The sequence below is a fragment of the Petaurus breviceps genome, unplaced genomic scaffold, assembly GCF_028583685.1.
Source record: "Petaurus breviceps papuanus isolate PSGF00001 unplaced genomic scaffold, PetGlider_PUasm1.0 37, whole genome shotgun sequence".
In the NCBI taxonomy this organism is placed as follows: domain Eukaryota; kingdom Metazoa; phylum Chordata; class Mammalia; order Diprotodontia; family Petauridae; genus Petaurus; species Petaurus breviceps.
This window is the reverse complement of record NW_027186296.1, coordinates 79190236-79206733: the sequence shown is the minus strand read 5'-3', so window position 1 is coordinate 79206733 and position 16498 is coordinate 79190236. Positions and strand designations below refer to the sequence as shown.

The window sequence follows — 16498 nt, the reverse complement described above, 5'->3', positions numbered from 1 at the left end:
GGAAGCAAAGGATAATTATTTTATTTATCTTTATATTCCTGTGTTCTCCCCAACATCAAACACAAAGTATTACACATAATAAGTACTTAATAAATATTTGTTGAATGAACAAAAGAATAATGAAATTAAAATTTTGTCACCCTGACACCCATGAGCTTCCAAGGGCACTATCTTTTTCTAGTTTTTTACTTATATTTAGGATCATAGATTTAGTGCTAGAAGTATCTTAGAAGTCATATATAAATCCAATCCCATCTTTTAAAAAAAAATGAAGATATTGAGGCCCGGAGAGGTCAAGTGACTTTCCTTTGGTCACAATAAGTAGTAAGTGGCAAAGCAGTTGAACTGTCTTTCCACTGGACCACACTGTCTCTTGACCTATATGAATGTTTCCTTTACTAGATTCTCTTCTTTCATCCCTTAAGCACTATGTTCTTGCTATTTTTCTTCAAAAACAAAAGTCTTTTTTTATCTATATTTTGTTTTTACGTTTCCTCCAGAATCCTTCCCCTCTCACGCCCACAGAGTCACCACTTATAACAAAAAAAAAAAAAAAATTAAGAGTAGGAAGAGAAAAAATTCAGCAAAATCAATCAACATGTTGAAAAAACTCTGACATTATCTATGCAATTTTTCATACCTATGAACACCCACCTCTGGCAAGGAACAAGAGATTTTCTTCTATCTCTTCTTTGGAGCCAAGCTTTGTCTTTGTAATTACGCAACACTGAGTTAATACTGGTTGTGAGTTGTTGTCCTTTCCATTTACACTGTTGTAGTCACTGGGTATATTGTTTTCTTAGCTCTGCTTGCTTCCCTGCATCAGTTCCTATAAGTCATTCCATGCTTCTCTGTATCTGTGTTCATTGTTTCTTTTTGGAGGGTAATTGGGGTTAAGTGACTTGCCCAAGGTCACACAGCTAGTTTTTGTGCTAAGTGTCTGAGGCCAAATTTGAACTCAGGTCCTCCTGACTCCAGGGCTAGTGCTCTATTCACTGCACCACCTAGCTACCCCATTGTTTCTTAATAGCACTGTAATATTGCATTACATTCTTGTACCACAATTTGTTCAGCCACTACCTAGACAAGGGACATCAACTTTATTTTTAATTCTTTGCTACCATAAAAAGGGCTACTATGGATATTTTGGTGTATATAGAACCTTTCTTTTTATCAATGACCATGTTTGGATATATTCCTCATAGTACTAGAATCTCTGGTCAATAATTTGAACATTTTAGTTATTTTATTTGCATGATTTCAAGCTACTTTACAGAATGATTAGACCAATTCAAATTTCCATCATAGTCTCTTATTATTAGTGACTTGGAGTATTCTTTCATATGGTGGTTAATAGTTTGCATTTCTTCTTTTGAAAACTGCTTGTATCCTTTGATTATTGATCTACTGAGGAATGGCTCTTGGTCTCATATATTTGTTAGCTTTTTATATATTTTGAATACCATATCCTTATCAGAATTATTTAACAACTTTTCCCCAGTTAACTGCTTCCCATTTTTTAATACTAGATGGATTAATTTTATACAAAAGCTTTCTAATTTCATATAATCAAATTTACCAAATTTATCTTTTATAATTGTCTTCTAGTCCTTGTTTGGTTAAGAATTCAGTCCTTTTTCATAACTAGGAAAGGCATATGATCTGCTTCCTAATTTTTTTAATACTACAGTCTTTAATATTCAAGTCATGTATCCATCTTGAATTTGTTGTGTAATGTGGCATGACATTGGTCTAAGCCTAATTTCTGCCAAATTCTTTCCAGTTTTCCCAATAGTTCTTATATGGACAAGGGAATTTTTTCCAATATAATTTATATTTTGGAGGTTTATCAAATACTGGGGTATGAAGCTCATTTATTTCTGATCTTTCTGTGTCTAGTTCATTTCATTCATTTACTTCTCTATTTGTTAACTAATACCAAGTGGCTTTGATGATTGCTTTAATTTATAGTTTGAGGACCGTAAGTGCTATTCCTTTTTCATTTTTACCTTTTTTTCCCATTATGTCCCTTGATATGCTAGCTCTTTTGTTCCTTCAAATGAATTTTGTTGTTATTTTGTCTAGATTTGTACAATTTCTCTTTAGTAGTTGTATCAGCAATGCCATATTCACAATGCCTATGGAGATTACAGATATGCTGATATAATTATCCATCACAAAATACATCGTGCTTGCCATATGGGGGAATAAGCTAGAAAATTTATTAAGATACCAAAAGACTGAGTCCCAAAACCAGAAAGTGAAAGCCATCAGAGTAGTTATGACATTGGCACAGGTAGATAAAGTAGAAAGCACCCACATTTTCAAGCCTTTAAAACAGAACAGGCTACCTCAGGCAAAGGTCCTCCTCTCCCCACTCACAGCAACCACCCAGCATCCGGGAAGCTCGCTCCCAGCAGCTCCGGCCCCTGGCAGTCCTCAGCAGGAGCCCTTAGCAGAAATTCTGGCTAACTCAAAAAGGGCTTCGCGCTGCCGCTGCCGCTGCCTCTGCTGCTGCTGCCGCCGCCGCCGTCACCACCACCGCCAGCCACCGGAGGAACTCTAGTTTGGCTTCCGCTTCCTCTTGCTCCGTCCCTTCCTGCTACATCAGCAAGTCCAATGGGGCATGGAAGATCTTTAAATCCCATAACCCTTACAGTAGTTTAATTGTTTAATGTTTAAATGTTTAATGATATACATGTAAATTGACTTCGGTAGTGCTGTTATTTTTATCAGCTGGACATGGCCCAGTCATGAGCACAGAACACTGCTCCAGCTATTTTTCTTTATTTCTTTACGGAACATATGTAATTAAATATAGACAGGTATTATGTTTTGGTGAATGAACTTTCAAATATTTTATGCATTTTGCAGTTATTTTGAATGAAACTTCACTTTCAATAACTGACTTTTATTATTATTATAATATAAAAATGATGTTGATTTATGTAAATGTATTTTATGGCCTGCAACTGTACTAAAGCTATTATCTGTTTCATTGTTGATTCCCTCAGATTTTCTAAAAACCATTATGAGTCACCACCATATAATTTTAGACTTTTTCTTTATGGCTTTAATTTTTTTCTTTTGTCTTATTGCCATTCCTGGCATTTCTAGAACATCTTAAATAATGCAATAAACAATAAATCCAATAAACATTTCTTAAGTGCCTATTATGTGCCAAGCACTTTGGTTAACACTGAGAATACAAGTAATAAAAAGAAACACAGTCCCTGATGTCAAGGAGCTTACAGTCTTATAAGGGGAAACAACATGAAACATGAGGCAGAAAAGCAGGATAGGGGACACAAGCAAAATGGAGAGAACTAAAGTCTAGTTTCTGCCCTTAATAAAGGAAGGCACAGGAAGGAGTTTGGTACTCCACCCTCCAGCCATCCAGAGGGTTGGGGGTGGGGGGGAAGTGGTGTCAATCAAAGCTTGAATTAGTGGCACCATGATAAGATCAGAAGAATTCAGCTAGGTGGCTCAGAAGATAAAATGCTGGACCCAGGAGTCTGGAAGACCTTAGCTCAAATCCAGCTTCAGACACATACTAGCTGTGTGACCTTGGGCAAGTCATTTAACCTCTGTTTGCCTTAATCTACAGGAGAAGGAAATGGCAAACCACTCCAGTAGCTTTGTCAAGAAAACTACTTGTCATGAAGAGCTGGACACCACAACAGAATATGAGAATAGAAATAATGAACTTAAAATAGAAAGGGCATTTTGTTTGAGGAATTTAAACCAAACAGAATAGCAGCTTATAAGTGCAAGCAAGGTGGGATTTTTGTTGTTTTCTTTTTGGAGTTCAGTTTTCTAGGCTCAGGCTAAATTGTGAATATCTGAAGGATTAATCTCCTTTGAACCTTGATAAATCACAGTTGTGCTGAGTCAAGTAGGTTTCCTGCCTTCTGGCTCTAATCCAATCAGGAGCCAAGTCTTTTTTACACATTCTGGGAGGTTGGCATTTTGCTTTGGGGGTCTGCTCATGAGAAGGATCTTTTGATTTCCTAGTTGAGACTCTGAGTAGCCATATGTTTAGAGTCCCCTGACTGCTCAGATGTCTGTGCTCCCTCAATCCAGCGATGTATGTAAAGTAGATAGCAATATGGCTTTACTCAGACAGTTGGAGCCCTGTCTGTTGGTCTTTGTGCTAATTTCTCTGGTTTTTTCTGTTTTTTCTCTGTTTGCATTTTCTTCAAGTCCAGGGTGCTGACCTTTCCCCTGAACTACTGTAATTAAATTAAGATTATTGACCCCTTTAAAAGCTGCCTTTCCTTTAAGAAAAACAGATCAAAGAACCTGTAATAGTAGGTCATCCTGGGTATGTTAGGTAGTGCTTGCTGTTACATAGCTGCAAAGTAGTGTGAGGAATATTAATAGGGAAATAACTTATTTTTCACCAGTATTTACTGGGAAAGCTTGCAGTGTTTCCTATTTTATAAAATTCTTGCTTTTAGTTTTAGATGGATGCTTTTTATCCCACTTTTAAAATTCCTCTATGCCTATACTTTGTAGGATTTTAGCAAAATGAGTGTTGCATTTTGTCAAAGGCTTTTTCTACATCTTGTTAGTTTTCTACATTATCAGCTTTTCTAAATATACTGGATCCTTTGAAGAATCTACTGTCATTAGGACATAACGACAATATTTTTTGAATTGAAGTCTTTGATGGGAATGATTTAAACTGTCTCCTCTATGCAATTTGTTGTATACTCAATCTGTATGTTTGTACCCCTGGCTTCTTGCATATTAGACATTGTCACTTAGATGTCTTTCAATCATTTCAAAATCAATGTGTCTATTCATTTAAATTCAATAACCACTGATTAAGCACCCATTATATCTAGAATAAAAGCAAACTCATTATTATGCTCTTCAAACCTGGATGCTTCCTTATTTTTATTAATTCTCCTTGTTATCCCCAGCTTGAAATTTTGATTCTTCCCAATCCTTTACTTTGTGCTCCTATGGCCATTCTTTTTTTATTCTACTTCTATTTATCAGTTCTACCCATCAAACTGATTTTTGCTTGAACCATTGCAAAAATTCCTTCAACAGGTTTTCCTGCCTCCAATTTTTCCTGTAGTTTGTAAACTCTTAAAGGGGCAAGGGCCATGACATTAATATTTATCTCCTCAAAGTACCTAGCATAGTGCCTTAAATGCAATAAGTGCTCATTAAATATTTGTTGAATTATTTACATTGTTCCCTTGCTCAGTAAACACCAGTGGCTTCCCACTCTTTTATAGGATAAAGTCTACTCTTCTTAGCTTGATATTTGAGGCCTACTAACTAGCCTCAAACTACTTCTCCAGTTTTATTTTCCACTATGTCCTAACAAAAACAAACCCTCACTTCAGCTAGCTGATCAACTCATTATCCCATGACCCTTCCTTGCTGATATCATTCCCCATATTACACAGAGCAAGATGTTCAGCTAATTTTGAACAGCCATTAAAGAGTTTAGGTCTTATCATGTGACATATGCTTATGAGCTCTGCAAATCCTACTTTGCAGAATTACAGAATTCCAGGGCTGAAAGTGCTTTCAGGGATCACCTAGGTATTTCTAAATACTTGTCAAATGACTAAAACTTTCTTCAAACAGTAACACACAACATATTCAAATTAAAATGCAATAGAAATGTTAAGCAAAGCTCTGGGTTAGAGGTCCAAGGAAAGTACAAAGATCAATAAACCATATTTCCTGGTTTTTGGAAGTTTATAGTCTAGGGATTAGAAAATAGATAGTTATTTGGATAACACAAATTAGAACAGGCAAGAGAACATAGGGATGCTACACAGAGCCATACAAGGTCAGAGGAAGGAAAAGGAAACCCGTCCCAGAACTTTGCAAAGAGGAAGATTCTATAAATTTTCTTTATCAACCCTTCTAATATAAAAAAATCTTTGGTGTCAAATTCAATTCAATAAACATTTATCCAGCAGTTTACTGACCTTTAAGGAGGTAAAGAAAATTAAAAGCTTAGCTAAGATTAAGATCCTTTTCCTCTGGAAGCTTATGAGAAATTCTTTATTGTGTCTAACTTTTTGCTTCAGCTTACATTTACTTCTTCAGGTTGTATGCTGAAATCAGAATGAAACCCTACCAGGATTCAACCATCGTATATTTATTTCAAGTCCCATGAAAAGAAGGCCAGGCTCCAAGTTAAACTTTGCACTTCTCTCGACATAATGTTCTTTACCTTCAGACCAGTTCATTCTAGTACCTTTTCCACTGGCCCTTAACACTTAACAAATTTTTTGCTCAAGTCAGGTGAAAATGGCTTCCTTTATGCAAACTAGGAGTGCTCATTAAAGGTCTGGGGGAGTTGCCAATAGGTTCCCTTGGTAACTTCTTATCTCTAGTGTTATTCCTGTGGGAGTAATTCATTAATTATCCAAAGCCTCTAAGTATGCTCAACTAGTGATTTTCTGTTTCTGCCCCACCCTGGTTTAGATACACGTGGTCTGGAAAATGTAGTTCAACCTGTCTCTTACCTCTTCCATCTGGCTCTTGTCACTTAGAAATAACCATTTTCTGGAGGGTTCTAAGGAAGAGCCTTAAATCTAAAACGATGTATTGGGGACCCTGGCAGGAGCTGAAGGCAGGCAATGCTGGAATCTACCGAGAAGTCCGTTTGGGTGCATGCAGTGCTATGGGATTTAATTATCTTCGTTCTAACTACACACATTTTCCACCCCAGTCTCCAGTTTCCACTGCACTTTTATTCTAAATGGTTTTCAGTGTGATTCTTCTGACAGCCACTTCCCCTCCCGAAATACTTAAACAGCGGTGTCTCCAGCTGTTCAGGACACTGAGATTGATCTTAAGTCAATTACTGTAATTGCCAACTACTGGTGGGAAGGGATGCAAACTCTTTTAGATTTAGCGGCTGAGCCTCCGATTTCTTGAGAAGAGGGAAGCCCCTCCGAGCAACACAGGTCAGCACCTCCCAAACCACAGCCACAAGTGACTTGCCCAGGGTCCCACTCTGCGTGGGGCCTTCCAGGATTAAGGTAGCACACGTGCTCCTGACGTTACACAATACAATCAAAACTGCACATTTTCAAAGCTCTCTTCTACCCTTAGAGGGGTATAGGAGGAGAAAAAAAGGATCCCCGTGACACAATCACCACCCGAGAAGGGCCTAATAGAGGCCGCAGCCCGGGTGTTTTATCTCTAATGGAGCTTCTCTTCATTGGTAGTTTCGGAGTCTCGGCGAGGCCCTGAGGCCATAACTCCTCGAAGAGGCTGCGGGGGTAGTGAGGGGAAAGGAGGGGGACGGAGAGAGCGGGCAGGGCGGAATCCAGGCGCGCGCAAGCAGCCGCATTCCCGAAGGTCGCAGGTGGGGCTGCCCACAAGGAGACGCCCAGCTGGGAGGGGCTTCGGGCCTGGGGGCGGTGTCTGGCCCGGCCCGCGAGCCGGACCTCCCCAGAGCAGCCAATGATTGCGGGAAGGGGGAGGGGCGGACGCCAGGGACTGGCCGGGGCTGGTCCGGCGGAGCGCTTCTCCCGGAACAGGCCTGGAAGGAGCCAGGCTTGGAAGGAGCCGGGCCTGCTGGGCTCCCCGCCTACGAGTGACGCTTCAGGAGCCGATAGTGTGCGTGCGCGAGGAGGCGGGAGAGGAGGGCGGGGACTTCTTTTTCATTTCCCTTTTTCTTTGAGGGGAAGGGGGGGGGGGTAAAGGGAGATAGCGGGAGGTAGAGCCCCACCCAACTGCTGGTGGCGGCGTGGGAGGGAGGGGGACTCGAGATCTCGTGCATGTGGCTGGCATCGCCTCCTGGTACCCAAGCCCCACGGACCAAACCAAACTGGTTTCTGTGCCTAAGGCGCGGCCTAGTGTGCAGCCCTCCGGAGGCGGGGCCAGGCGCCTTCGGAGTGCTTACCTTCGTGGGCCAGGGAAGTTCTTAGAAGGGGAGCAGGCAGAGGGGTGGTGGGCAGAGCGCCTTGTGCTGTGAGGGTAACCCTCTAAATCTCCAGTGCGGAGATTCGGAAGGGCGAGGCTCGCGGTTACCAGGCTTGTTGGAGGGACAGTCGAGCTTTTAAGTGATGTCGGAACGAGTACTTTAGAAATAACTTTATTGGTAGTGTTTCAAGTTGCCCTAGGTTCAACAGCCACAGCCCAAAGAGGATTCTGGGGATAGGGGTTCATGTACTGTCTCAGCTACTTAAGGGCACTGAGATCATGATATAAAATGAGGGGCTGGCAAGGGGGCCTTGCCAAGCTTTCCAGCTGCCCGTCTGTGAGCCTATGAAATCTCTTAAAACCTTTGGCCCCCAGTTTTCTCATCTGTAAACTGGAGCTTGGACTTCTGAGGTGTGTTTAATCGCTGTATGTATGATCCTTTAAGTTAGCCGAATTCCCCACTCAAGTGAAGTCCCACAGATTCTTACTTTTGTTTTATGTATCCAGGTTATACATTATATGCGGTACTCGACCTTTCAGGGTTAATTGGAATTGATAATACAGTTTCCAAATGCAGCCGGAGCCCAGAGAATGTGAAGAGGAGACCCCTTCCCTTTTATGGGGTTTGGATCCCGTGTTTTTAGCATTTGCAAGATTGTATGTAAAGGATATACTAAGCATCAAAGAGTCCCAGCAAGCTCCAGGTATGTAGTTTTTTAGGACAATTGGCACCAGACAAATCTGGTAAACCAGCACTTTAACTTGCCGCAGGGCTTTATCAGTAGTCTTACTGTCCACATGAGGTTTGCAAAGTGCTTAGTTGGGTACTTGGCAAAAATGTTCGATTGGTTCCTTGGTGCCTGTGAAGATGACTGTGGCACTTTTTACTCAACTCAGGGTCAAATTAAACTTTTGTTATTTATTTAGGAGCCTTTAAAAAAACAACATAAGGGGATTGTTTTTGTAAGGAACTATGCAAGTGCTTACTCTCTAGTCTGATAAATTTTTAGTTGCCTAAAAGTCCATTTGGCTTCCTTTGTACTTGTCCTTTTCTTTCTCTTAATGTTTGCTCTTACACCTTAACCTATTGGTTCCTATAAATTATCACGGGATAATACCTCACATTTCTACTGTACAATGAGCCTGTGATTAGGTATAGTCTAGGTTTTATAGATGAGGTAATGGGTGGGCCCAGAAGGATTAAAAGTAGGTTGTCCCAACCTGCATAATTAGCCATTAGTAGAACCAGTTCTGGGCCCCAGCTCTTGGGCTTCTGAGTCTTAGAGTCTAGGCTTATCCCCAAACTACCTCATGTATGCCTAACAGCAAATAAATAGTTATGCCGTATTTTAAAATGTGGTGCCTAAGTAGGAAAGAAAGCCTATTTAACAGCTCAGAAGGTTTCCTAGGCAGGTATAACCTAGGTGGTAAAGTTGTGTTATTTTGGTGAGATGATAGTAATGTTATAAATAACTCATTTATAATAAATGCTTTAATGTCTGCAAAGTACTTCACATAATGTATCTAGTTTAAGCCTCATGATACCTCTATCAGGTAGGTACTCCAAGGGCTACAGTTCCTACCTTATAAATGATAGAACTGAGGCTCAGAAAAGTTTAAGTGATTTGCCCAGTCATGGTCACAAGTCTGAGGCGAGATTTGAATCTACATCTTCCTGATTCTTAACTCCTGTACTCTATCCACTTAGACCATGGTACTGCCACAGGTTCCCCACCCTTGCACTAGACCAACTTTAGGCATTCGGTAGAATGTAAGGTTCCTGAGAGTAAAGATTGTGTTGGGACAGGGTGGTGCAGTGCCACCTGAGTTCAAATCCAGCCTCAAACACCTAGTAGCTGTGTGACCCTGGGCAAGTCAATTTCTGTTTCTCTCAGTTTCCTCATCTGTAAAATAGGGCAAATAATAGCACCTACCTCCCAGGGTTGTAGTGAGGATCAAAGGAGATAATTGTAAAGTGCTTGGGACAGTGCCTGGCATGAAGTTAGCACTATACAGATGTTATCTGTTAGTATTTATCATCTTAGTACTGCCTAGTATAGTGCTTGGCACATGGGAGCTTAATAAATGCTTCTCTACTGTTTAGTTCTACATCTCGGTAGCATTTAGATAGCCTTTTACTCTTTAATTTCTACTACACCTTTCCTAATCATTGTTGGAAATGGTATGACTCTTTGCTTGTTTCCTGTTGGAAGACAGCCAGCTTTCCCCACAGGCATCTGTTTTCCAGAACAGTCTAGTATTTTTCATAGCTCATCTCCTTAGGAAGAAACTAAATCATACCAAATGCCACCCATATGGAAAGATCCATTGTAGATGAACGAGGCTGAGGGGAGTGGAGAATGGGGGCGGGGGTAAAGGGGAGTAATATAAATCTGTTGCCAAGGCTTAACTTTTTCCATTGGATTAAAAGACTTAAAATTGCTTAAGACCAACAATGCATTCTGATCTACTGTAAAAGGTAGTATTTGGTATTTAACTAACTAGGAACATTCCCTTTAAAGAGAAAATCAAGGCTCTGTACCAGGAAATTTTTTAATTCAGGATCCCTCTTGAGTCCCAGGGAATATGGAAACTACTCAAAAGCCCTGGAGTAAAGCGGTACACTTTTGGCCCCAGAAGGCTGGCTAGGATGACACAATTCATATTATTTTTTGTAAGAGAGGAAGGATTCTGAGAAACAGTGACTAATATTCAGAAGAAACACTGGCAGATACAGATTGACCCAGCTCTTTCCTTGGTTCCTTTTTGTTGTCAGGCCATTTTTAATACTTCCCCAAACTCTATATATGTCTGTGTGATAGGATAGTATATATTGATATTTTAGGACTCTTATACATTAAAATTATACATTTTGATTTCTATGAGTTGATCAAAGTCATTAAAGTGTCATAAATATTTGTCTTCTAGGCACCAGCTGAACTTTAATTTCTTTAATTTTTAGCTCTCATACTTGTGGAAAAATCCTTGTCTGAATTGCTTTCTTTTTTCTTGTTGTCTGTTATACCAAGTAGGCCACTGGGCAGTGTGGGGCAGTGAGAAGAATACAGCATTTGAACTCAGAGGACCTGGGTTCAAATCCCAGTTTTGCAGTTTATTATTGTGTGATCTTGGACAAAACATTTAACAAATCACTTAGCCTCTCAGGACCTCAGGTCCTCTTCTCTAAAATGAGGTTAGAGGACTAGATGATCTGAATCTATGACCATATGATCTCTTTAAGGCTGGGACTTGAATATTTAACTGTTTGATAGCATAGGTAAAAAATGACATTAATAATACATTAACATTATGATTTATTTCATACATTATAGATGAGAGATGTGGACCCTGCTTCATGTTTACTTCTTTTGCAGGTGTATTTTTTTACAATGGGCACCCAATAAAACAAGTGGATATTTTAGGAACAGTAGTTGGAGTGAGAGAGAGAGAGTCATTTTTCAGCTATGGAGGTAAGATCAGTTCTCTTTTCTTTAGTTTTTCTTTTTTTTTTCTTTTTGGACGGCAGTTGGGGATAAGTGACTTGCCTAAAGTCACAAGCCAGTTTTTGTGTTAAGTCTCTGAGGCCAGATTTGAACTCAGGTCCTCTGACTCCAGGGCCGGTGCTCTATTCACTTCAACACCCAGCCACCCCTCTTTAGTTTTTCTTGTTACAGTTGTCTCCCTACTTAACCAGACATTACTTTAAAGGCACACTATCTCAGAGAACATTGGGGAATGCAAAGTAAGCTCTGTTAGAGTCTGTGTGTTGTATTCTATAAAAGAAACCTCTTGGGAGCCATTGCCTTTGAACTCTGGGGAAAGTAAGGCATCAAATTAGAATAAACATGGATATTAGCAATGAGAGGTGAGAGCTGAGAAAGGATATGGATAGATTTTGAAAAGGTAGAAAAGAGGAGCTATTTGGTGTCAGGATAGATAGTCTTGAACACTGCCATGGCCACTGAAGGTATTGTATTATGGCATTTATGAAAATTGATCATAATGGAGACTCTGAGGACTTATGAAAAGGTTGATTTATGTATGTTCTTCTTAAGAAGGCAGGGTAGGAGGGGCAAGGTATTGTAGAAATATGTTTCCATACAAAATCCCTGGTTTCAGATTTTTAAAAGTTCTAGCATATTTACTACAAAAGTACTTTGTAAATGACAATGAGCAATAATATGAGCAAGTTGGTTGTACAGTTGTTGTGTTATTGTGATGACAATAAATGAGGCATCACACCAAAACATGGTAGTGGTTAGAACATGGTTATTTTACAAAGGTGGAGCTGCCAACTGCAGCTGACATTTAGAAGGGTTCAGGAGAGTTTTCTGTGAGAAAGTTGATTTTCAATGTAATGGTCCCCGAAGGTTGAACAAGTGATTAACCTTCTGGCTGGGTGTGTGTGTGTGTATGTGTGTGTCTGTGTCTGTATCTGTGTGTGTCTGTGTGTGTGTGTGTGTGAAATCCTATTCATATTTGGCTTTATCTGGGAACAAATGGGAGAGGCCAGGTCCTAAGAGTTTAGTTTTTCACCGACAGTGATAAAAAAAAAAAGATGAAATATTACTGCATGTGTCATTGCCATGCATTAGCTTTACTAGCTATAGATTGTTTATATTTAAAGGGTTTGAGCATTGAGAATTTTTCCCAAGTCCTTTGTGTTTTCTAATTATATTTATTTGTACTCTAGAATAGATGGTCTTGTCAGGTATTCCCTGTTGAGGCTTTTCTTGTGCAGAGTTTTCTTTTTTAGTGTTATATGCTTTTATTCCCATAGGAACAAAGGGTGCTGGACCCTTCCATTTTTACCAGCTTGCTCATTTGAATAAGCCTTTATTAAGGGCCTACTGTGTGCCCAGCCCTGAGTTGGATGTTCTGTAGGAAATAAGGGAAACATGAGCCAATTACTTCCCCTCCAGGAGCTCATAGAAGAAACAGATTCAACCTGTTGGAAGGCCAACAGTGATTTTTAAAAGAATCATTACATAGACCTAAACAAGAATATTATCTCTCCCATAAAATAAATTAAGATCTAAGAAAGATTTGGGGTGTTTAACTATGATTGAATAAACTTTTCCAGAGCAGGAGTTTCCTAAGAGAAAGAAACCTTTTGAGGGCTGTATTGGGAATAGTGGAATAATTCAGAATGAAAATAACTTCTAAGCCTAATCTCTCCCACTGACTGAGTCAAAGCTCTTTCTGTCTCTGCTGTCCAGAGACCTTATTTTAGCTTTTAGAATGAATACCTGCCAGGCTGCCCCTCCCTGTTCTTTCCTCAGTTTTGGTCGGCCTGACTCACTGGAAGCTATACTTGGGCTGTTTCCTGTTCATACTGTTGGACTTGTCTCACAGCTAAAAACAAAAGGGTGACCAGGGCAGGCCTGGAAAGGAACTGTTATTGCATCAGCTAGAGAGTAGTGCCTTACATAGCACTGTGGTGATCTATCCCCCTCTAATCCATTCAGTGGCAGTGGCCTCAGAAAGCTTTTGAAAGGTTCTGGAGGGAGAGTCAAAAAGCAAGTATTAGCCTGTGGCTTCTGTCACAGTCATTAGTGGACTTGAATACCATTGACAAAACAGCATAAAACGGTATCTTCTACTGGGACCAAGAAACCTGGGAGGAACATGTCCTCTTGCTTCAAGAAATTAACTTGTCCCCAATTGAAAACTTGAGAGAGTTTCAGATTGTATAATTAAATTCTGTATTTTCTGAGTACAGAAGTTGGTTGACAAACATTGACTAAGCACTTACTATGTGCTAGGCACTTTGCTCAGCTCTGGGCATACAAAGTAAAGCAAAAAAACACAACCCTTCCCCTCAACGAGCTCACATTCTAATGGGAGAGACAATATGTAAATGACCAGATACAAGATATATGTATATATGTATACATACATATATACACATACACATATATACACACATAATCCATATACACATATACCTATAATATGTATGTATATGAGTATATATAGGTATATATGTGTGTGTGTATGTATATGAGTAAGTGTTAGAATCTCCAAGGGGAAGGTACTAGCAGTTGGAGGGACCAAGAAAGATTTCTTGCAAAAAGAGGGGTTCCAACTGAGTCTTGAAGGAAACTAGAGAAATTAAGAGGAAGAGATGAGAAAGGAGACCATTCCAGGCAGAGGGATAGGCATTGCAAAGATGCAGGAACTAGACATGAAGTGACTGGAAGTGTGGCTGGCTTTGTAATTAGGAAGACCTTGATTTAAGTCCTGCCTTTAACATACACTAGCTGTGTGACTGTCAAGGACCATTCATCTCCCGGTGCTCCACACAGTTCTCTAGGGCTATAAGTTACAAATGAGTTGCTTCTTTGCTTTGATGAAGGAGTTTTCACACCAGAGATCCCCCACACTGATAAAATCGCAGGGTAGATCCAATAAAAGTTTGTCTAGATACTTAATAATGTTTGGATTGATGGCATCAATTTTAGATCATTGTTGGGGCCAAAGTAATCTATGAACTGACCAAGAGGTGTTCCTGTTTTCAGATTCCAGTCCTGGCCCAGCTTCTTCAACTTGGTTTGTCAGTCATTAACTTTGTTCTTTCTAGACATCTTGTAGAAAAATTTTAAAACATTTTTCCCACTCAGTCTGGATTGGCTTTATCTAGATTGACTCCTGCTAAGCAGACCGCCATGCCAACCTGCTGTTTCCTATGTCACAGGAGCAGAATAACTCGTGTCCTTCCACAGATGAGTTCATGCAAAAATCATGAATAAAAGGGGAAGAAAAGAGTGGTCTTAGGTTTTTTTTTAAATTAATTTGAACACACTCGGATTTCTGTTTGTCCTGAAACAAAATAACTGGTCTAGCATGTTATGGCCAATACCTACAGTTGGCATGTAAGAGAGTTCTAAAGACATTTTTAGATATAGTCAATGAGTTGATTTGTTTTTCTTGAATTTATTTATTTACTTCAGATGGGCATCTATTAGGGGAGGGTTGGGACAGTTAGTGGGTAGTGATAGAGATGCAAAAGAAAATGTAAAACAAAGAATGTTATTAAAACATCTATAATCTGTTGTCTCTACTTCCTTTTCTCTCACCTTACTCTGCAGTCTAGCTTCTGGCCTCATCATTCAATTAAAACTGTTCTTTCCAAAGATACCAATGATCACTAAGTTACTAAATCAAATGGCCTTCTCTTGGTCCTCATCCTTCTTGACCTCTGCAGCCTTTGTCAGTCACCCTCTTCTCCCTGAAATTACTTTCTTATTAGGTTTTTGTGACACTGGGAAGCCCAACTTGGTTCTCCTCCTTCCTGTCTGAACACTTTTCCTCCAACTCCTTTGCTAGATCTTCATCTAGGTTATGCCCACCAACCGTGGGTATTCCCAAGGCCCTTTCCTGGGCCCTTTTTCCTTTACATTATTTTGCTTGGTAATCTCACCAGCAACCATGAATTCAGTATCTCTTCTATATTGATGTTGGGAGAGCTAAGTGATGGAGTGGACAGAGTGCCAGGAATGGAATCAGGAAGACTCATCTTCCGGAGTTCAGATCTGGTCCCAGACACTGGGCAAATCCCTTCACTGTGTTTGCCTCAGTTTCCTCCTCTGTAAAATGATGTGGAGAAGAAAATGGCAGACCACTCCAGTTTCTCTGCCAAAAAAACTTCAAATGGGGTCACAGAGTCAGACACAACTGAAAATGACTGAAAACAGTACTGATCATTCCCAGACATCCTTATCTAGCCCTAACCTTTCTCCTAACCTCTATTCTCATGTCCCCAACTACCTATTAGACATCTTGAACAAGATGTCCTTAGTAATAACAGTAATAATTGCATTTGTATAGTACTTTTAGGTTTGCAGAGTGCTTTCTACATATTATTTCATTTTCAAAACAAACCTGAAAAGTAGATGCTATTATTATCCCAATTTTACAGATGAGGAAACTGAGGCTGGCAGAAATTAAGTGACTTACCCACGATCACACAGTTAGCAAATATCTGATAGCAGCTTTGAACTCAGGTCTTCTTGTCTCCAGCTCTAGCATTCTATCCACTGCACCACTAAGCTGATTACTCAGCAGGTCCAAAACTGTACTCCTAACTCCCAAAACTTGCCCCCTGAAGTCCTACCCATTTTCTAACTTTCCTGTTACTTGTGAAGGCACTGTCATGCTCTCAGTCACCCAGCCTCACAAAGAGGACAACATATCCTCTAGTCTTTACTCTAATGCCCAATCAGTTGCCAAGTCATGTTGATTTGACCTTTTGATTCTATCTCTTCTATATGTTCCCTTTTCTCCTCTGACATTGTCACCACCTCATATCTAAACTATTGCAGTGGCCTGCTTGTTGGGCTCGCTGCCTTAAGTCTCTTCCCAGCCCAGTCCATCTTCCACTCAACTGTTAGATTGATCTTTATAAATAACATATCTGACCATGTCCCTCTCCTGTTCAGTAAATGTCAGGGGTTCCTGTCACATCTGAGATTGAGTAGAGAATCCTCCATCTGGCCTTCAGACCTCTTCATAACCTGCCTACCTCCTCCCTTTTGTCATCTTATACCTTATACTCCCCTCCCTTCATGTACTCTGCATTCCAGTG

The 16498-nt window shown here is 40.1% G+C and overlaps 2 protein-coding genes across 6 annotated transcripts in view; one reads left to right on the top strand and one right to left on the bottom strand.

The window, feature by feature from the left end:
• Nucleotides 1-8028, bottom strand: part of SLK (STE20 like kinase) — a 115777-nt gene extending 107749 nt beyond the window's left edge. Inside the window, exon 1 of the mRNA XM_069098889.1 lies at nucleotides 7892-8028. The gene's annotated coding sequence lies outside the window, so the exon portion shown is untranslated. The remainder of the gene's footprint in view (nucleotides 1-7891) is intronic.
• The window catches only part of STN1 (STN1 subunit of CST complex), a 49026-nt gene continuing 39979 nt past the window's right edge, over nucleotides 7452-16498 (top strand). For 2 of the 5 annotated variants that reach the window (XM_069098893.1, XM_069098890.1), the window contains exons 1-3: nucleotides 7453-7605; nucleotides 8419-8615; nucleotides 11286-11381. In XM_069098893.1, the coding sequence (XP_068954994.1) occupies nucleotides 8483-8615; nucleotides 11286-11381 (229 nt within the window). In that variant the 5' untranslated portion in view covers nucleotides 7453-7605; nucleotides 8419-8482. Of the gene's footprint in view, nucleotides 7606-7936; nucleotides 8323-8418; nucleotides 8616-11285; nucleotides 11382-16498 lie in introns of those variants that run through there. The other 3 variants (XM_069098894.1, XM_069098891.1, XM_069098892.1) reach the window with 3 other exon arrangements.